The 22,383-nt window shown below is 49.9% G+C and overlaps 1 protein-coding gene across 1 annotated transcript in view; it reads right to left on the bottom strand.

The window, feature by feature from the left end:
* Positions 1-22,383, bottom strand: part of RYR3 (ryanodine receptor 3) — a 1,933,484-nt gene that overhangs the window by 324,877 nt on the left and 1,586,224 nt on the right. The window contains exons 81-82 of the mRNA XM_078661960.1: positions 13,763-13,836; positions 979-996 (exon numbers count right to left, since the gene is read on the bottom strand). Coding sequence (XP_078518086.1) covers positions 979-996; positions 13,763-13,836 — 92 coding nt within the window. The remainder of the gene's footprint in view (positions 1-978; positions 997-13,762; positions 13,837-22,383) is intronic.

Genomic DNA, 22,383 nt, shown 5'->3' with positions numbered 1-22,383 from the left:
TGTGCAATCACCTGTGTGAATAAGGCGTGCCCAACAAGGAGCCAGGCCACCAATGGAAGCCACATAGCACACTGCCTGTAGCTACGTAAACTCTGAAGAGCAGCTTGGACCTGAGTGTGGCAAAGATCCCTCAATCTTACATGTGTGCGATCACCTGTGTGTATAGGGCGGGCCCAACGAGGAGCGAGACCATCAATGGAAGCCACATATCATACTGCCTGAAGCTACGTTAACTCTCAAGAATAGCTTGGACCTGAGTGAAGCAATGACCTCTCAATCTTACATGTGTGCAATCACCTGTGTGTATAGGGCGGGCCCAACACGGAGCCACCAATGGAAGCCACACAGCGCACTGCCTGAAGCTACGTAAACTCTCAAGAGAAGCTTGGACCAGAGTGAAGCAAAAGATCCCTCAATCCCACATGTGTGCGTTCACCTGTGTGTATAGGGTGGGTCCAAAGAGAGGCCAGGCCACCAATGGAAGCCATACAGCACACTGCCTGAAGCTATGTAAACTCTGATCAAGAGCAGCTTGGATCTGAGTGAAGCAAAGACCCCTCAATCTTACATGTGTGCAATCACCTGTGTGTATAAGGCGGGCTCCCCCCGCTTATCTCGAGATGCAGTTCCTAGCGGCAGGTGGCATTGTCTCTGAGGTGGGAGGGAATGCTTTACGGCTAACATTGTCAATACACGGCGCTACCCACAGTCCACAGAACAAGTCACATCTTCCATCAACAAAGAAAAACAAACCCCACTTAATCGATTCCTAGAAGGCCGGTAAAGCTGATGAGCGCTGCAGAGAAGTGGCCGTGAGTCAATAAACGCAATAGCAGAAGATGAAAGGCTCGGAAGAGCTTGTCATGCAGTCCCTGCGGAGCAGGACGCCAGCTCTAAGGGCATGCAATTAACCAGGAGTGGGGTTAGGATTAGCCACACACAGGTGCATTAAAACAAAGATGCAAAAAGCAAACGTACCACGCTCTCGAACAATCACTGTAAACCAAGGGGACAGAAGAAAAAGAAAGACAGATTAGGAGGGCGGTGAGTGACAAGGACACTTGTCAAAGCTTTTTAAAATGTTACAACAAACTGTTAAACTGTGAATTAGACATTAATGAGGGTTCGGGACAATAGTTCAAAGTTATGAATATTAATCCGAAAATGACAAGCCCAACTGGAAGAGAACAGAATCAATGGGACGCAGTGGGACCCTTGGGGTGTATTTCGACCCATGGCGCACTTTGAACGGAAAAGATCTCTTCTTTGTTAAACTCATCCCTAGCTGGATTCAGGTTGCCTGGGACGAGGAAGGGTCGGGGCGACATTTATTCAGGTATGATGAGTAATCCCATTCTGCTCCACAGCAGCAGTGATGCAAAGGGTACAGGGTACACATGGAACATCCTAGAAACGCTGTGATTCAGGGAGGAGAAACGCTGTTTAAATAGCTTCAAATGCTTCTGCATGTTCACGTCTCACGCTGGAGGCTCTCGCGAGAACAATGCTCTAAGTAGTGTCTTTGTCTCCCACGAGGTGGACTCAAAGGCCTCCAGGCGCCTGGATGTTGAAAGGCGTGCTTTGAATGGTCGGGTACTGAGTTCCTTAGAAGCCATTGTGCTGACCATGAACACAAGGGTAGCTCCGAGCATGATGTCACTTCCTTCGGGCTTCACTGTGACGTCACACTGGGGTAGCCAATAACGCACTGGGGATATGGCACCTACATTGAAATCAAGGGGGACACCCACTTTTGCTGGATTTACAGGCCCCGGGGACTGTCTTTCCTGCAATTACGTCACATTCAGGGAGACACCCTTACTGCTGTGACACAACACTGGGAGACACCCTTATGCTAGGACATAACACTGGGAGTCACCCTTACTGCTAGGACATAACACTGGGAGACACCCTTACTGCTAGGACATAACACTGGGAGTCACTCTTACTGCTGTGACATAACATGGGGAGCTACCCTTACTGCTGTGACATAACACTGAGAGTCACCATTACTGCTGTGAGATAACATGGGGAGCTACCCTTACTGCTGTGATATAACACTGGGAGACACCCTTACTGCTGTGACATAACATGGGGAGCTACCCTTACTGCTGTGACATAACACTGAGAGTCACCATTACTGCTGTGAGATAACATGGGGAGCTACCCTTACTGCTGTGACATACACTGGGAAACAGCCTTACAGCTGTGACATAACATGGGGAGCTACCCTTACTGCTGTGACATAACACTGGGAGACACCATTACTGCTGTGAGATAACCTGGGGAGCTACCCTTACTGCTGTGACATAACACTGAGAGTCACCATTACTGCTGTGAGATAACATGGGGAGCTACCCTTACTGCTGTGACATACACTGGGAAACAGCCTTACAGCTGTGACATAACATGGGGAGCTACCCTTACTGCTGTGACATACACTGGGAAACAGCCTTACAGCTGTGACATAACATGGGGAGCTACCCTTACTGCTGTGACATAACACTGGGAGACACCATTACTGCTGTGACATAACACTGAGAGACACCCTTACTGCTGTGACATAACACTGGGATACACCCTTACTGCTGTGACATAACACTGGGATACACCCTTACTGCTGTGACATAACACTGGGATACACCCTTACTGCTGTGACATAACATGGGGAGCTACCCTTTCTGCTGTGACATAACACAGAGAGACACCCTTACAGCTGTGACGTAACATGGGGAGCTACCCCATCTGCTGTGAACTACCACTGACAGACACCCTTACTGCTGTTACATAACACTAAGAGCTGCCCTTACTGCTGTGACTTTACACTGTAAGCTACTTTTACTGCTGTGACATAACATGGGGAGCTGCCCTTACTGCTGTGACATAACACTCTGAAATACCCTTACTGCTGTGACATAACACTGGGAGTCACCTGTACTGCTGTGACATAACATGGGCAGCTACCCTTACTGCTGTGACATAACACTGGGAGACATCCTTACTGCTGTGACACAACATGGGGAGCTACCCATACTGCTGTGACATAACACTGGGAGACATCCTTACTGCTGTGACACAACACTGAGAGACACCCTTACTGCTAGGACATAACACTGGGAGACCCTGTTACTGCTGTGACATAAAAATGAGAAGTATCTTTACGGCTTTGACATAACACTGGGAGTCACCCTTACGGTTGTGACATAACACTGGGAGTCACCCTTACTGCTGTGACATAACATGGGGAGCTACCCATACTGCTGTGACATAACACTGGGATACACCCTTACTGTTGTGACATAACACTGGGAGTCACCCTTACTGCTGTGACATAACATGGGGAGCTACCCTCACTGCTGTGACAACATGGGGAGCTACCCTTACTGCTGTGACATAACAATGGGAGATCCCCTTAATGCTGTGACATAACATTGGGAGCTACCCTTACTGCTGTGACATAACACTGGGAGATCCCCTTAATCCTGTGACATAACATTGGGAGCTACGCTTACTGCTGTGACATAACACCGGGAGACATCCTTACTGCTGTGACATAACACTGAGAGCTATCCTTACGGGTGACATTAACTCAGTGAGATGACACAAGGGGCTGACATTAGTTCCGTGGGATGACACTGGGGGATGACATGAGTTCAGTGGGATGACACCGGTGGCTGACATTAGTTCCGTGAGATGACACTGGGGGCTGACATTAGTTCAACGGAATGACAATAGGGGCTGACATTAGTTCCGTGGGATGACACTGGGGGATGACATGAGTTCAGTGGGATGACACCGGTGGCTGACATTAGTTCAACAGGATGACAATGGGGGCTGACATTAGTTCAATGGGATGGCACTGGGGACTGACATTAGTTGTGTGGGATGACACTGGGGGCTGACATTAGTTCCATGGGATGACACTGGGGGCTGACATTACTTCCGTGGGATGACACTGGGGGCAGACATGAGTTCAGTGGGATGACACTGGCGGCTGACATTAGTTCCGTGAGATGACACTAGGGGCTGACATTAGTTCAGTGGGATGGCACTGGGGGCTGACATTAGTTCCGTGAGAGGACACTGGGGTCTGACATTAGTTCCGTGAGAGGACACTGGGGTCTGACATTAGTTCTGTGAGATGACACTGGGGTCTGACATTAGTTCTGTGAGATGACACTGGGGGCTGACATGAGTTCAGTGGGAAGACACCGGCGGCTGACATTAGTTCCGTGAGATGACACTGGGGGATGACATGAGTTCAGTGGGATGACACTGGGGGCTGACATTAGTTCAACGGGATGACAATAGGGGCTGACATTAGTACCATGAGATGACACTGGGGGCTGACATTAGCTCAGTGAGATGACACCGGGGTCTGTCATTAGTTCTGTGAGATGACACTGGCAGCTGACATTAGTTCTATGGGGTGACACTAGGCTGACATTAGTTCCGTGAGATGACACCCGGGGCTGACATTAGTTCCGTGAGATGACACTGGGGGCTGACATTAGTTCTTTGGGGTGATACCGGGGGCTGACATTAGTACCATGAGATTACACTGGCGGCTGACATTAGTACCATGAGATGACACTGGGGGCTGACATTAGCTCAGTGAGATGACACCGGGGTCTGTCATTAGTTCTGTGAGATGACACTGGCAGCTGACATTAGTTCTATGGGGTGACACTAGGCTGACATTAGTTCCGTGAGATGACACTGGGGGCTGACATTAGTTCTTTGGGGTGATACCGGGGGCTGACATTAGTTCTTTGGGGGGATACCGGGGGCTGACATTAGTTCTGTGGGATGACACTGGAAGCCGATATTAGTTCTGTGAGATCACAGTGGCGGCTGACATTGGTTCGGTGAGATGACACAGGTGGCTGACATTAGTTCCGTGGGATGACACTGGGGGCTGACATTAGTTCAGTGGGATGACACTGGGGGCTGACAGTTCAGTGGGATGACACTGGGGGATGACATTAGTTCCGTGAGATTACACTGGCGGCTGACATTAGTTCGTAGAGATGACACTGGCGGCTGACATTAGTTCGGTGAGATGACACTGGGGGCTGACATTAGTTTCATGGGATGACAATAGGGGCTGACATTAGCTCTGTGAGATGACACTAGGGGCTGACATTACATCTGTGAGATGATACTTGGGGCTGCCATTAGTTAGTTGAGATGACACTGAGGGGTGACAGTAGTTCCGTGGGATGACACTGGGGGCTGACATTGGTTCAGTGGGATGACACTGGGGGATGACATTAGTTCGGTCAGATGACACTGGCGGCTGACATTAGTTTGGTGAGATGACCCTGGGGGCTGACATTAGTTTCATGGGATGACAATAGGGGCTGACATTAGCTCCGTGAGATGACACTAGGGGCTGACATTACATCTGTGAGATGATACTTGGGACTGCCATTAGTTACTTGAGATGACACTGGGGGTGACAGTAGTTCCGTGGGATGACACTGGGGGCTAACATTGGTTCAGTGGGATGACACTGGGGGCTGACAGTTCAGTGGGATGACACTGGGGGATGACATTAGTTCCGTGAGATTACACTGGCGGCTGACATTAGTTCGGTGAGATGACACTGGGGGCTAACATTAGTTCGGTGAGATGACACTGGGGGTGACATTAGTTTCATGGGATGACAATAGGGGCTGACATTAGCTCCGTGAGATGACACTAGGGGCTGACATTACATCTGTGAGATGATACTTGGGGCTGCCATTAATTACTTGAGATGACACTGGGGGTGACATTAGTTCCGTGGGATGACACTGGGAGCTGACATTAGTTCTATGGGATGACACTGGGGGCTGACATTAGTTACTTGAGATGATACTGGTGTGAGAAGTTAGCCTGGCATATGATGTCCACTATTCTAGTGGGCACCTTGCACCAGTCTAATCGACCCTTATTGATGGTGGTTGTAAACTCAACCTTATAGACAAGCTATCCTAGTGGTAGTGTGGACCAGCAGTTTTAGGCTAAGACTGCAGAGAGCATGTGAAGCAAGCTGTTTTACCAATTATAATCCATTGAATACCAAATGAAAGGACACCACACAAGTTATATATCAAATATATATGTATTTATATCTAACACAACCCCTCTGCACTCTTTATGAGGTCAGAGGTCAAAGTACATCACAAGTTACTCAATTAGCATATGATAAGTTGCACAAATACAGTTATGCCCTAGGGGCCTCACAAACCATATACTAAAGAAGTGGTATAAGAACCACATGAGCGTTAGCAGGCCTAGGGCCTGTAGAATCGCTGGGACTACACTAAACAACCAAAGGTTAGGAAGTAGGAGGCCCACTGGAGACGCGTGCAGTGTCTAAACACCGTTGCAGGTTACCATTGACTTATAATGGGAAACAAAGTTACAAAGTTACTGGTTAAGGACACTTCCGGATGGACTAGGATGAAACCCCTTTAGACTGGTGATGGTGATGGATTAAACCCAGATCAGTTGACTGGGGGTGAGTGTTTGATTTGCTCAAACGCTCCATCCATCACCCCCTTTTGTATCGCTTTGTTCGCCCTAAGTTGGCAGGGTATGCTCAGACGTGAGTCCCTTGCTCACTTGGCCACTGGATTCAAGGTAGCCTGGCTAATGAGGATTATGAATCCGAAACCGGTCCCAGGATGCTTGTTTCCGGTCCAGGGAAGACATGGCTTGGCAGTTCGGGCTGGACTGTTCCCATGAGGCACAGGGTCAGACTGATTTGCATATGGCCATGTCTGAACTGGGGTGGCTGAGTGAGCTAAAGAATGGTGATGGATTACACCCAGATCAGTTGACTGGGGGTGAGTGTTTGATTTGCTCAAACGCTCCGTCCATCACCCCCTTTTGTATCGCTTTGTTCGCCCTAAGTTGGCAGGGTATGCTCAGACGGGAGTCCCTTGCTCACTTGGCCACTGGATTCAAGATAGCCTGGCTGATGAGGATTATGAATCCGAAACCGGTCCCAGGATGCTTGTTTCCGGTCCAGGGAAGACATGGCTTTGCAGTTCGGGCTGGACTGTTCCCATGAGGCACAGGGTCAGACTGATTTGCATATGGCCATGTCTGAACTGGGGTGGCTGAGTGAGCTAAAGAATGGTGATGGATTAAACCCAGATCAGTTGACTGGGGGTGAGTGTTTGATTTGCTCAAACGCTCCGTCCATCACCCCCTTTTGTATAACCCCTTTAGACTAGGACACTTCGAGAGTCAAGACCCACGGGATCACTGGGGTACTCGTGTTACCTCACCCAGGGAAGCCGGGTGCATAGGTGCCTTTTGGTGTCGGGTTTCGTCAGCGTTTTCTATGGATATCTGCAAAGAAGTGCTGCAGGCGACCAGAGGAAAAGTGTCCGGGTGGATCCAATGGTGGATCTAAGGTCTGTAGAACCTGAAAGCAGAGGGGACAGAGTCTTGGTCACTAGCCAGTGACCAGGAAGGAACCAGGAAGGAACCAGGCGATGTCACGTACTTGAAGGTGAAGAAGGTGAGTTTGTCTCTTCAGCCTCGAGGTCCAGGAGGCATCGACGATGACCAGGCACTGGATTCGAGCTGTCCCACAAAGGATCTAGTTGTCTACGGTGTCGGTATCCGGATTGGACCCAACAAGCCTTGGCAACCGTAACCCACGCAGGATGTCGAGATTGGCTCTGTTGCAGACCAGCAAGGTCTGTGGCACTTTTCCATTGAAGGGAAGCTGGAGCAAGCCTGGAGCAACCAGGAAAGAAGTTTAGTTCAAAAGAAAAGTCTTCAGGGGGCTCACTAGCCAACGGGCAAGGAACCAGAAAGACGCATCGAGCTGAAATGCAAGAGCAGGTCCCACGCGGATTAGAATTATAATGCATTTAAGAGTATATGGTATGGCTATATCATAGAACAGCTATAAGGAGATGGTTACGAAAGCTGCAGAGGGGTTCAGCTCATGCTAGGGCACCCTCTCACATGAAACCAAGCACTCTGCCTCCAGGATTGTCAAGGCCTACCATAGAAGTGACTTATAGGTGTATATGTGTCTATATGTAAAGGTAGATATAGGTATACTATATCAAGTATGGGGTGATTACACCACCTTACCCAAGCTGAGTGATCAACCTGTGGTGTCAGTTTAGAGGGCCAGTCAGGGGTGGCATAATACATGCTGCAGCCCCTGGTAGGCCTAGGATGCACCTATGCCCTGGGTACCTATAGTACACTATACAGGGGCTCACAGAGGCGACCCAATACCCAATCTGGTATGTACCTAAAGTACATGGTATCAATTTAGAGAGAGAACAGCTGGGCTGTTGGTTTGATTAGCAGGCCCACAGCCACACTAAAGTCGAAAAACCAGAGAATCACGGCAAAAAGTGGGGGTGACCATAGGAAGCAGACCCTACTCTCCTACAGTATGCTGATTACGGGCCATCCTGTTTGGAGGAGGTGTAAACACCTCCTGCCAGAGCAGACATTATTTCTGACCTCTGAGAGTGGGGCTGTGACCTCCCCAGGGGTCAGAAGCACTTCCAAGCTGGCCTGGACCAGTCAGCCAGCACACCAGTGAATTAGTAGGTTTCAGGGTGCATATAAAATCTAACACTGGAATGAATGTGGGTTTATTAATATGAGATGTTTGATATCCAGTATCTTTGGTTTCAGTGAAGCCATCATGTAGCTGGCAATCTCGTAATTACCAGTGCCTAGTACTTATACTCAAGATGGCTTCCCTGTTCACTGGCAATGTCCAAGAATCAACTTGGACATCAGAGTGGCGTGTAATATAATGCATCCTGCCTTAAGGCTGTAAGGCCTGCTGTAGGGGTGATTTACATATGTTACATGCAGTGCCTGCAGGCATGGTACAAGAGGTGTGCCATGTTGTGTCTTCACTTTTGTCTGCACCATGTAATGCAACCTGCAATGGCAGTTTGCATGAGTGTGGTGAAGGGTCCCTTAGGGTGACACAATACATGCTGCAGCCCTTAAGGTCCTTCTTTAGTATCCATACACTAGGTACCTGGGTTACCATTTACCAAGGACTTGCAGGGTTGTAAAGGTATTGCTAACTGGGGAACAATTCTATAGTTTTAGAGAAAGAGATCTGGCACTGGGGACCTGGATTGCAGGAACCCAGTGCACTTCTGTCAAAATTGCATCAATTGCCAGCCAAGAAGTGGGGATGACCATGTCAAAAAGGGAACTTTCTTACACTGTGGACTTGCAGGACGGGATGTGAAAACAAGTGTCCTGCAAGTCCAATGCTACAATCCAGTCTCCAGAGCAGACAAGACCTGAGCCAAGGTGAGCATATTCTAGGTCTCTTTCCATAGAAAGGCATTGAGAGAGCGCAGATCTATTATAGGATGAAGCCCTCTGTCCTTTTTCAGCACCAAAAAGTAGTGGGAATAGCAACCACAACCACCTTCTGGTGCAGGCACATTCTGGATGGCTGCTTACAGTACCTAACGGAGCAAGGACAGATGGTCTTAAGTCAGCCAGGCTCGTGATGGTGGCAAAGACAGAAGGGTTATAAGATATGGAAGGGTGTACCCGTGTTGCAGAATTTGAAGCACCCACTTGTCTGAGGTAATCACATACCACTAGGGCAGGTCCATCCATGCTGAGCTAGAAATTGACAAAGCCTTTCGGAATATTTACAGCACAGTCTGTAAGCATTGGTTTAGCTAGTGCCACCCATGCGGAGCCAAAAAATGACAATAGCCTTTTACCAATCCAGGCACAGTAGTAAAGCTTTGGATTGATAAAATGTCATTCAAGCAAACCTGGGATGAAAAAAACCTGACAGAGGTGTCTTGCTCTAATTAAAGCTCACCAGAGAGGTGTAGCTTTGTCCAAAAACAAGGGACCATCCACTATAAGCAGCACATACCCTTTCTGTCTTAGAATGCTGCATACATTATGCAAAATCGGAAGCAGAAAACTCTGGGTTGTTCCTACGTTTAGGTGAAGAACAGTTCCTTTATATGGAACACCCTACACCACCTCCGACACTCTGAATCTTCTAACCTCAAATCTTAATTATTCTAGCACAGCTTTAAAACAGAGAATTAGCACAGTGCCGGCCATGCTAAACTATGAAGTGACAAAGCCTTCTCTACCATGTAGGCTCCAAACAAACAATTTGTGTTCCCAAGAGCCTTGTACGGAGGAGCCGGGGGAAGGGAGGGAGGTTACTAGGGATATTTGTTTTCCCTTTTTGTTATAAAATTGCCTGTATCACTGCCAGCCCCAGGGTTGTAGGCAAATAGCTGTGTACCACAAGTTATATACCCTTTCTTGCTGCCGGACATTGGCTGTAGGCGGATAGCTGTGTAATAAGCTACACAGGCCTCAATAAATCGAATTGTTCTCTAAACTGACAAAACCTTTTGCTATTTTTACAGCAACATCTTTAAGCATATGATTAGATTGTGCCATCTACACCAAACTGAAAAATGCCAAATGCCTTTTACCACTCAAGGCATAGTATTACAGCTTTGGATTGGTAAAATACCATCCTAGTTAACCTTGATATTTAAAAGCAACCACTGACACATGTTTCTGATAGAGACTTCTAACCATAGATTACTCATTTTACAATATTCCCCAAGTGTCAGGCTGGTTCCCGATATTCCTGTACAATATCTCTGCGTGCTGGTAGGTAGCTTTGATCAGCTGCACATTGGCATCGGCTGCATTGGAAGTGATGTCACAGTGCCCATATGAGCACCACCCTGGCCCGCTGACATCAGTTCCTTTTTGCGCCAGCAGCGTAGATCTATAGAAGATACCGCAGTCAGTTTTTGACCATTTATTTGATGTTTTGTCAACCCTTTTTCGAGCATTTTCTTCCAATGTGCTTAGGGACATGTCTCCTCCTAAACCTATGGTTTTAAACCTTGTGGGGAGTGCCACAGACAAATGGCAGTGTCTGAACCTCACTGGGTTTACTATGACCCCAAGGCCTGCGCCGAGTGCAAGACAGTGCATGCTATGGTGATCCGCAAGCAGTCTATGAAGCTCCTTGTAGGCATGGCAGAAGAAGGCCTGCTCCCAGTCCCATTCCTGAGGGAGATCTCAGGGCCATTCCTGGAGCCGTTCCTACAGAAGCTCTTCTTCCCTCTCCATGATGCCCTCTTTAAAGTCAGGTAAGTCGAAGAAGCATAAAAAGAAGTCAAAACTCAAAACTTTCTTTGACTTCCCCCTCCTGATCTCATGCTTCGAGGCCCGGCTCCTGCACTCCACCTGTGGAGCCGGAATCTGACCCAGCTCTACGTTTCCCAGAGTTTCCTGGAGCCAGAGTGACTCTTGCTCAGTTAAAGGAGTTCTACCACAACTTGCATGCCATCTTTGAGCCACCACCGACTCCCTCTGGCGCACCTTCAGCCTCATGGTGCGAAGAGGAGCCAGGCTGAGTTACTGCTGGCAGGCCAACACAGATGCCGACAGATGCCTCTAGATCTGCCCCCGGATCCGTACTGATGCTGTCATGGGTACCTTCTTCCACCCTGGCTCTTCTCCACCAGGCGCCATCCGCAATACAACTGGTGCTAGTCGATGATGAGCCACTCATTATCCTTGACTCCAAGCCGGTGCTAATCCTACGCTTAAAAGCTTTACTAGAAAAACCAGACATTTGAGGTGAGCGAATTCAGAGTTTTGCTGATGTTGTAGGGTGCTCCATCTAAAGGAACTATTCTAGTTGTATGTTCCAACCACGCAATCCTCAACCATGCGTGGTTGAACAACGCTGTCTTAACAACAGCTGCGTATTAACCACACATGCCTTTACCATGCATGCCTTTAACACAAATTTAGTTGTAATGAAATATTTGGTAAAGGCATATGCATTGTTAAGGTTCTGCTGAAGCCCCTGTTATATGTCCAAAAACAGGGCCACATGTCCTGACATACTACCCCAGCTCTAAAAACACCCCAGCCCCTGCTCTACATACTCAAAGTGGACCCCAACCCTAAATACGAAGCCCACCCGCCACTCCGCAGCCTGGGCCCTAATCCCTGGCCCCCATATTTGAATTTGAACCGGCCGGCACCCCTAAGCCTAAAATCCTTCACCCCAGAACTCGACCCTGACCCTGTCTCTGCCCTGAGTCCTAAAGCTTTGACCCCATAGCTAAAAAACACCCCAGCCCCCCACACTAAGCCCAAAAAGCGCCCACCCAGCCATAAAAAGTACCCTATGCCTGTCCTTACGATCCAGCCCCCCACCCTGAGCCCTAGAACTGCCCACAGCCGTAAAAAGTACCCTATCCCCCCATCCCAACTACCCATCCCTCCACCCTAAGCCCTAAAACTGGCCTATCGCCCCAATAAGGTAATAAAAAAAATTGTACTCTCTAAGTTCCTCGTTTGTGCAGGAAGTCACCTCCGACCCTCCACCCACGTTTCCTCTGCTCGCGTCTCCGCCTGAGTCTAGAGCGCTAACTTCCACAGGCGTCTAAACCACACATATGTGTGGTTAGATGTCCGTGGTGACGGTGACGTTGTCCAGACTGCGTGGTTTAGGCTGTTTCCCACTGCTCTCCATCTAAACTTAGGAACTTCTTGGGATCACAAAACAATAGCTAGCCAGGGCAAAAATCCAGATACAAAAAAGTACAATGAGTCACTAAGAAATGTGATAAAAAGATGAAGTGGTTCAAAACAGATGAACTAACCAAAGAGCAAAAATATACAATGTTTCGATGTATGCCTTCCTAAGGTAGTACAGGATTGTGTGCTGTTTGCCCAGTGGCTGCACAGCATCATCTGTTTTGAGTCACTTCTTTCAGAAATATATATATATATATATATATATATATATATATATCCAGTAAAAGGCTGGGAGCCAAACGCATAGACAGCCTGTCAGTGTGGTTGCACTATGGTGTTGAACAAACAAAAATGAAAACAGAAGAAAACATACTGATGTCTGTGGTACCTTGTGTCCTTGTTGGAGAAGAGGAAAAGAGATGGTAAAGAATATATATTTTGGATTGGAAACCTTCTTTGGAGTGCTGGCATTATTTGCGCTGTAGTGCGAATGCTGTTTAACATACTTACAGGGATTCTGTGCCTCGTGAGGTGGAAGTGGCCGGGCGTTCCGCAGGAAACAAAGGTATGCAGAATATATATATATATATGTATATATACACACATACACACAAACACATACATGTTTACTACATATGTATAACATTATTTCAATGCATAGGAGAACAAGTCATTCGTCATGAGGTAATTCCTAAAATTACAGGCTTTGAAAATGGCTCGGGGAAAAGATATATATATATATACATATATATATATATATATATATATATATATATATATATATATATATATATATATATATATGTATATGTATATATATATATATATATATATATTTTCTCCAAATGCTCTGCCCTTCAGTGACGCACTCCGCAGCAGGTAATTCAATATTTTATTGCTGAAGGGCAGAGCATTTGGAGAAAAAAAATATATATATATACATATACGTATGTATATCCATGTTCACTACATATGTATACCGTTATCTCAGGGTTCATCGTAGGGGAACTAGGACATGGTGGTGGCTGACATGCTGTGCTGGTTTAGTAGCACAAGGGCTAGAAAAGAAGTGGTGCATTCCATTAATGTACTTACAGGTTCCTTCGTTCAACAGTCCACATATTTAGTGGGGGCTGGGGATCTGCGAGGGCTTAGTACTGAAAGAGTTAAATAATGTGTTTCATTTGATCCCTGTACTTACAGGTTCCTTCTTCAGTCACCATTCCAAGGCCTTCTGCTTTATTCTGCCTTTCAAATGCATTCAAGTCGAGAACACTGTTGACAAAAGAGATATAAAGAGAGGTTTAGTGAAGTGACAGCAGCCTTGCGTTGCGCATGGGAAATCTTTGCTTACAATAGACGACCTTGCCCACACACACACTACACCTTCTTGGTCGGGGAGAAGGTGTAGGGAATGAAAGGTCTAGCATTGTGTGCTCTGAAAATGTACTATTTTTGGCATGGAGTCCTAATTCGATTCACTTTTTTCCTTTGTGCGAGGACAAAGATACTTTCTACATGCGTCTCAAATGCACTGAAAGCATAGATGTTACATGGATCCCCCCTTCCAAGGTCACTGCCTTGGTTTAAAAGCTCATCCTCCACCACGCAGGCATCAGAGCTCTGGGTGACGAGCATTTAACAGGAATACAAAATGACAGTGTCAACATCAGTGATATCAAATCTTTTACTGCCTTCCTCTGTGGCCGACCTACTAGAGGCACACCATACTGGAGGACATGTTATCACAGCCTTTGGAACAGAAACCAGCAATGCCAATGTCCCCACATGTGGCTTTTATGAAGAAACTTTAAACACTGACATAAAATGGAATGCTTTCCTACCTGTAATCCCAGTTATCTCCTAGGGAAATCTCCATTGAAGTCATAAGCACTCAATAGTCCCGCCAATGTGTGGGGATCCCGGAGCACTTAATAAATACATATATATAAATTCTAGACAAGCTAACTGGAAAGGTGTTATTTGACTGTTTGTATCTCTTTCGCAAACCCTTTTTTTAAAGTAGAAAGATGAAGAAAGAGAGGACAGTGTAGTCCTATAGGATGCCATTACATACATGTGAAAAGAGTGTCTGTGGCATTATGGGCCCAGATTCCACCAGTATCCCATCATGCCCAGCAGGTGGCAGTTGCTTCAGTTCTTTTTGCCGAGACGGTAGCAGAACGAGGTAGGAAAGCTATTGAATAATCGTCTCTGCTACTTCCACTTGACTTGAATGGAGATTTTTCAATTAAGATTCCCATGAGAAGGAACTGAGATTGAAAGGAAGAAACCATTCCTTCTCTCTCAGGGGGATCTCCATTGATAGTCATAAGCACTGAGTAGAGTAGGAAGCCAAGCCAACCCCCCGCAAACTGTGGTGGAAAGGGAATAGAGAAGAAAGAGTGACCAGATTTAAGCAAATACATTTCTCAAGGAGGTCAGTCCTACCTGAGCATCTGTTCTAGCAAATGAGTCCAAACAACAGTGATTGGTTAAAGGGTGAACAGATCTCCACGTAGCATTTATTTTACGAGGTCCTACACCCACACTCCTCCGGACTCAATATAGTAAAAGCACAGGGGGGTAGTGCCTCAAGGAAGGGACAATTTGACCCTATTAAAGTGGCATCAATGATTCGGCCATACATATCAGGGGTATCCGGCGTGCAGAGGTACTGCTGAAAAATCTCTGGATCCAGACTGGCGCTTGGGGGAAATTCAAAGTTAAGGAATCTGCGGCTAGATGTCTCTATCAGATGAACCCTGTTTAGGGAGTCTGCTTGTACATTTTGAGCCCCTGGAAGATGAGTTGTAGTGGTTCGCAGGTCTCTGGCTATCAATCAATTCCAAATTGTCTAGGCTTCATGAGACAATGGCCTGGACCTTGTTTTCCCTTGCTTGTTCAAATAGTACATGGCTGTCATGTTGTCTGTCTGAACAAGCAGGGATTTCATCTTGAATGAAGGGGAGAAGAGCCTTCAACACTAGGTGAATCGCTTGGAGCTCGAGGAGATTGATGTGATAAGTAATTTCCCTCTGAGACCATGTTCCCTGGATTTGAAGATAATCCATATGTGCTCACCAACCTAACAGAGACACATCTGTAACTATTGTCTGATAGGCAACATCCTGATGAAACTGCATCCCTTGTAATAGGTTTGTCGTACAGCACCACCATTTTCAGGGATGCGTTGCTTTGATAGAGTTTGTGATCTTGTCCTCCGAATTGCCAGAGCATCGTTGCCACTGGTCCTTCAGACATTCTTGAAGTGGTATCATGGGGAGATGGGTGTTTGCTGTCAGGAAAATGCATGAAGCATTCGAGCCCACAAAGATGACACTTCTCTCACTGTGTGATAAGAGACTTTCATGAGAGAGTGACACTTCAGATGGATTGATAACAGTCTCCTCCAAGGATACACTCTTCCTTGTAAATGTAGGTGTAGATGGTGGCACCTAGGTAATGCAAAGACTGGACTGAAGAAGAGGCTGACAGTCCTAATCAGTGGAGAAGATTGTTGGTCAAATGAAAATGAAGTTGGGCTTCTTGTGGTGTTGATGCTTTGGTCAGCCAGCGTCTAGATATGGAGCCACAAATACTCTGAGTTTCCTGAGGTGTGCAGCGTCCACTGGCATGCACTTCGAGAACGTGCTGGGGACAATTTGAGGCGTAATGGAAGTACTTTTTATTGGTAGTGATCATGACCTTATACAAACCTCAAGAATTTCGGACGTTTCCTGGCTATTGGAACGTGAAAGTATGCATCCTGGAGGTCTATCAAACAGAGCTAGTCTCTCTGGTGTATTTGGAAATAAATCTGATGAAGTGCAAGCATCCAGAACTTTTTTCTGCAAATCTATTTGTTGGCTAGTTTCAGATCTAGAATGGGCCTGAATTCATTTTTGGGGCCTTTCTTTTTTACCAAAAAATAACGGGAATAAATCCATGTGCCTCGTTTTTGGGAGGAACAATCTCTACCGCTTGCTTTTGTAGAAGAATGTTAACTTCTGATCTCAGCATCTGCAGATGTTGATTGGATGGTTTTGGTGGGATATTTGGTGGAGGACTGATAAACCTCAGACAATACTCATTTTGCAAAATATACGGAACCTAGGCATCTGTCGTGATGGATTGCCACTGTGTCAAGAAATAAAAGATACTTCCCCCTACCGGAGTGGGTAACGACAGAGGGGGAAGCAGAGATTAATTGCTTGGAACCTGCCGGAGGCTTTCTTCCTTGGGAAGGCTGGTGGCCAGATGTTCCTTTAAAAGGGACAACATTAGTGCAGCTTAAAAGGTATTTGCTGTTGTTGCTGATGGTGACCTTTTCACCATTGAGGAGTTTGAACCCTCTGTGGATAAAAACGTCTATCATATGGTTTGTAAATGGGTCTGGGTTGTTCCTTATGCTTTTCAAGATGCACTGCTTTTAAGGTCTCCATATTGGTTTTCATCCTAACCATTTCATGATCGGTATGGCTGCAGAATAGTGTGTTGCCTGAAAAGGGTAGACTAAGGCTCTGCTGATGGGATTCTTGTTTTAGTGCTTTCAAACGAAGCCAAGGATGCCTTCTTAGGGCCAACCCATGACACTACTCGTGTGCTGCTAGTAGTGAGGAGTCTGCAGCAGCACTAATGAACAAGTTACTTACCTTCGGTAACGATATATCTGTAAGAAACAGTAGTTAGTATTAGATTCCTTACCTTAGAATATCCCCAGGCGTCAGTCTGGATCCGGAAACTTTTGCGTAGCAGTACCCCTGCGCGTCGGTAGGCGTCGTCTGCAGGCGTCCCCTGCGGCTCCGCGTCGTCGGCGTCGTGCGCCGTGATGACGTCGCTGGAGTATATAGACGCCGCCTCCGCGCGCTGACGTCAGTTCTTTGCACACAGCTTTTCCGCGCCAGAACACGCAGAGCCATGTGAGAACTAACACTGGTGCCATTTGAAAATAGGGCCCTGAAAGGGATGTCCTTAACCCTAGGTATCAGTTCGCAGAACGGGGAGGACGGGTGGGGCGGTAAGGAATCTAATACTAACTACTGTTTCTTACAGATATATCGTTACCGAAGGTAAGTAACTTGTTCATCTGAAAGAAACAGGTTAGTATTAGATTCCTTACCTTAGAATAGATACCCCAGCAATACCAACCCCGGTGGTGGGTCTGCGAACCAATACAATCCTACACCAGAAAATCCTGGAGGACCGAACGGCCAAAGAAGCCGTCCCTCCGGACTTGACTATCCAGGCAGTAATGCCTCGCAAAGGTGTGCAGCGAGGCCCACGTAGCCGCCTGGCAAATATCCTGCAAAGGGACTCCCCGGCCCAGGGCAGTAGTAGCCGCCGTGGCCCGAGTGGAATGGGCCCTCAGCCCAACAGGAGGCTCCTTCCGGAACTGGCGTGTGCGATCCATATAAAATGAAAGCGCACGTTTTGGGTCCAGACGATGGAGCCGCTCTTCATCTTTTGAAGGATGCGGAGGCGGGAAGAAGGAGGGTAAGGTGATGGACTGCCCGATGTGAAAAGCAGAAACTACTTTGGGCAGGAAAGAAGGCCTAGTCCTAAGAACCACCTTGTCAGGATGGACGGACAAGAAAGGAGGTTTAACAGAAAGAGCCTGGAGCTCACTCACTCTCCTGGCAGAGGTGATGGCAACCAGGAAGGCCGTCTTTAAAGTGAGAAGACGGAGAGGACAGGAATGAAGCGGCTCAAAGGGAGCACACATCAAGAATGTCAGAACCAGGTTCAAGTCCCACTGAGGCATCACGAACGGAACAGGTGGATACATGTGCGTGATGCCTTCCAAGAATCTCAGTACAATAGGGGACTTGAATAAAGATGGCTGATCAGGTAGCCTTAAGAAGGTGGAAAGGGCAGAAAGGTAGCCCTTGATAGTGCCCAGAGCAGAGCCCTGCTGGGCAAGAGAAAGAAGGAAGAGGAGAACCTCGGAAAGAGGGGCAGAAAGGGGATCCACAGCCTTTGCTGTGCACCATGCCACAAATCTGTTCCACCGGCAGGCGTATACCGACTTTGTGGAGGGACGCCTGGCTGCCAGAATCACATCACAGACTTCAGGAGGCAAGTCGAATGGCCTCAACTGTCGCCGCTCAATCTCCACGCATGGAGGTGGAGGCTGGACAGGTTCGGGTGGAGGACCGTCCCCTGCTGCTGCGACAGAAGGTCCTCCTGAAGGGGCAGGCGGATCGAGGGACCGACTGACATGCTGAGTAGCTCGGGATACCAGTATCTTCGAGCCCAGTCCGGAGCCACAAGGATAACTTGGGCCCGGCCGCGCCTGATCTTCTTCAGCACTCTGGGCAGAAGTGGTATAGGCGGAAAGCCGTACAACAGACCGCAACTCCACTCGCGCCGAAAGGCGTCGCCGAGCGAGTGCCGTCTTGGAAACTCCAACGCGCAGAACTGATGACATTGCGCGTTCTCTTCTGTGGCGAATAGATCTAACCAAGGCTCTCCCCATTGCTGAAAGAGGCCGTTCGCCACGTCCGAGTTCAGACGCCATTCGTGATCCACCGAGCACCGACGGCTGAGTTCGTCCGCCCTGGCGTTCAGAGAACCTGCCAGGTGTTGAACCGTCAGAGTCACGCCCTGACGTTCCAGCCATTGCCAGAGGCGCAGAGCCTCCTGGCAAAGGGTCCACGACCCCACACCGCCCTGTTTGTTGCAGTACCACATGGCGGTGGTGTTGTCCGTGAACACCTGCACTACACTCCCGTTGACAAAGGGGAGGAATGCCTTCAGTGCTAGGCGAATCGCCCGCAGCTCCAACATGTTGATATGGAGCCGGGACTCCGCCGGAGACCAGATGCCTCTGATCTCCGCCTCTCCCAAGTGGCCTCCCCAGCCCTGGAGGGACGCGTCCGTCACAACTACGTGCTCCGGTTGGGGAAGGGAGAGGGATCTGCCCCTGACCCAATCGCGGTCCGTAAGCCACCATTGCAACTGTCTCGCAGTGCCCTCCGAGATCATGACATGGTCGGACAGGTTGCCCTGATGCTGGGCCCACTGAAACTTCAGGTCCCACTGCAGAGCCCGCATCCGCCATCTGGCGTGATGCACCAGAAGGATGCAGGAGGCCATCAGCCCCAGAAGCCGCAGCGTCAACCTGACCGAAACCCGGGACAACGGCTGAAAGATGGGAATCAGAGCCTGAATATCCCAGACCCGCCGTTCCGGAGGATAAACCCGAAACTGCGCCGAGTCGAGAACCGCTCCGATGAAAAGGAGCTTTTGAGAGGGACACAGGTGTGATTTCGGCACATTGATGGAAAACCCCAGCTCGTGCAGGAGGTCTGCCGTCATCTGAAGGTGGTGGACGACTGTCTGGGGCGAGCCCGCCTTCAACAACCAGTCGTCGAGGTAGGGGAAGACTGAAACCCCTAACCGGCGCAGATGAGCTGCGACCACCGCCATCACTTTCGTGAACACCCGTGGGGCGCTGGTAAGGCCGAATGGGAGCACGATAAACTGAAAGTGCTCGTGGCCTACCGTGAACCGCAGGTAACGCCGGTGGGCCGGCAGGACGGGGATGTGAAAATACGCATCCTGCAAGTCCAACGCTACCATCCAGTCTTGTGGGTCTAGAGCAGCCAAGACCTGAGCCAAAGTCAACATCTTGAACTTCTCCTTCCGAAGGAAGCCGTTGACGTTCCGTAGGTCCAAGATAGGACGTAAGCCCCCTCTGTCCTTCTTGGGTACCAGAAAGTAGTGGGAGTAGCAACCACACCCTACTTCTGGCCCAGGAACGCGCTCGATGGCCCCCTTGGCCAAGAGGGCCGTAACTTCCTCCTGAAGAAGTGTCAAGTGGTCCCCCGACACACGGTGGTTCTGCGGTGGCATGGCTGGAGGAGTGGACTCGAAGGGGAGGGAGTAGCCCCTTCGGACGAGCTGCAGCACCCACCTGTCCGACGTAATCGTGCGCCAGCGGGAGTGGTGAAGGCGAACCCTGCCACCCACTGGCATCACATGGGCCCGAAAGCTCGGACTAGGAAGATTTGGAGGCTGCTGCGGGGGGAGGTGTAGACTGACCTCGCCGCTGTCCCCTACCGCCACCCCGGCGGAATCCACGGCCGCCACCGCGCTGAGGAGCGTTCTGCGGTGCGTGGCTGGCAGCACGTGTGGGACCGCCCCTTCCGTGGCCACGAAAGGAGCGAAACGAACCCGTCTGCTGGCGCTGGGTCGAAAGACCCAAGGACTTGGCCGTGACCCTGGAGTCCTTGAAGCGCTCAAGCGCGTTGTCCGCTTTGTCACCGAACAGGCGACTGCCATCGAAAGGCATGTCCATGAGGGCATTCTGGACATCCGGCGAGAAGTTGGCGGATCTCAGCCAAGCATGGCGACGAATCGCCACCGTCGTGGACATAGCCCGTCCCAGCGAGTCGGTCGTGTCAAGACCACACCGTATGGAATACCTCGCCGCGTCCCGGCCTTCAATCAAGGCCTGGTTGAGCTTGTCCCGCACCTCCTGCGGGCATTGCGGCAGACACTCCGCGACCGTATCCCACAGAGAGTGGGTGTAGCGGCCTAAGAGGCATGCGGTATTGCAAGACCGCAGTCCTGCACTCAAAGACGAAAAGACCTTCTTGCCAAATTGGTCATATCGCTTAGATTCCCGATCGGGCGGGGCCGTCGGGAATGCGGACTGGGAAGTGGAGGCTTGGATCACCAGACTCTCCGGGGAGGGATGGGTGGAGAGGAAGGCAGGGTCGTCCGAACACGGACGGTGACGCCTGGCAACGTTTCGGTCAACAGGTGAACCGGAAGCGGGCCTGGACCAGGTGCCCAAAAGGACATCCGTCAGGGCGTCATTAAACGGCAGCAGAGGCTCCTGTGGGCATGACTGCGGTTTAAATACCTCGGTGAGGATGTTAGGCTTCACCTTAGCGACGGGGAGCTCAAGGCTCAAGGCCTTGGCAGCCCTCATCAGTACCACCGAATAGGCGGCCCCAGCCTCCGACGCCACAGTGGGAGGCGAGACAAACCCAGGGTTAGGCGACTCGTCCAGACCACTGGCATCACCTAAGTCACCTACCCAGTCCACGTCGTACTGGCATGCTCGTGACAAAGGGTCCTCAGACCCCTCCCAACCCTCTCCATAATCGTCCTCATCGCCATAGTTCGAGTCAACGATATAGACCGGCTCCTCGGAGCCAAGGGGCCCCAACGGCGCCGGACTCGGCGTCGGACGATGCCGGTCCGACTCCGCGTCAGGAGTCAGAGAGGGAATGGGGGTGGCGCCGCGCGGCGCCGGCGCCCCGACGCCGGCCGGAACCGACGGCGGAGTCACGGCGCCGCGCGGAGGCGGCACCACGGGTTGCCCCGATGGAATCGGCGCCGGAGAGGCCGGATGACCAGCCGGCGACGACCCTGAAGGGCCCAGCGGCGCCGGGGCCGGAGCCGCCGGCGGCGTCGGGGCAGGTGCACCCGAACCGCTCGGGCCCCCAGATGGGACCGACGGGCCCGCAGGCGCCGTAGGCCCCGCCGGAGGAGACATCGCCCTCATAGCCATGAGGAACTCCTCAATCTCCTCGCGCGACGCGCCTTCCCCAGGGACCGACGGGTATGGGGCAGACGGCGTCGGCGACCCACGCGGGGCTGCGGGGATGGGGCCACCCGAACCCCCGGCCGCATCACGCGGGCGTCGGGGGGAGTCGGGGGTACGATGACGACGCCCCGACTTCTTGTGTCGCTTACCTGAGGAACCGGAGGAATGGTGGCGACTCCCGGAGCGCTCATGGCGGCTCCGCGATCGTTCTCTCGACCGCTCCCTCGACCTCCGACCGGACCGGGACCGCTCTCGACGCG

This window comes from Lissotriton helveticus, chromosome 9 (genome assembly GCF_964261635.1).
Source record: "Lissotriton helveticus chromosome 9, aLisHel1.1, whole genome shotgun sequence".
Taxonomy (NCBI): Eukaryota; Metazoa; Chordata; class Amphibia; order Caudata; family Salamandridae; genus Lissotriton; species Lissotriton helveticus.
Note: the sequence above shows the minus strand (reverse complement) of the source record. Positions and strands in the feature narration are given on the sequence as shown.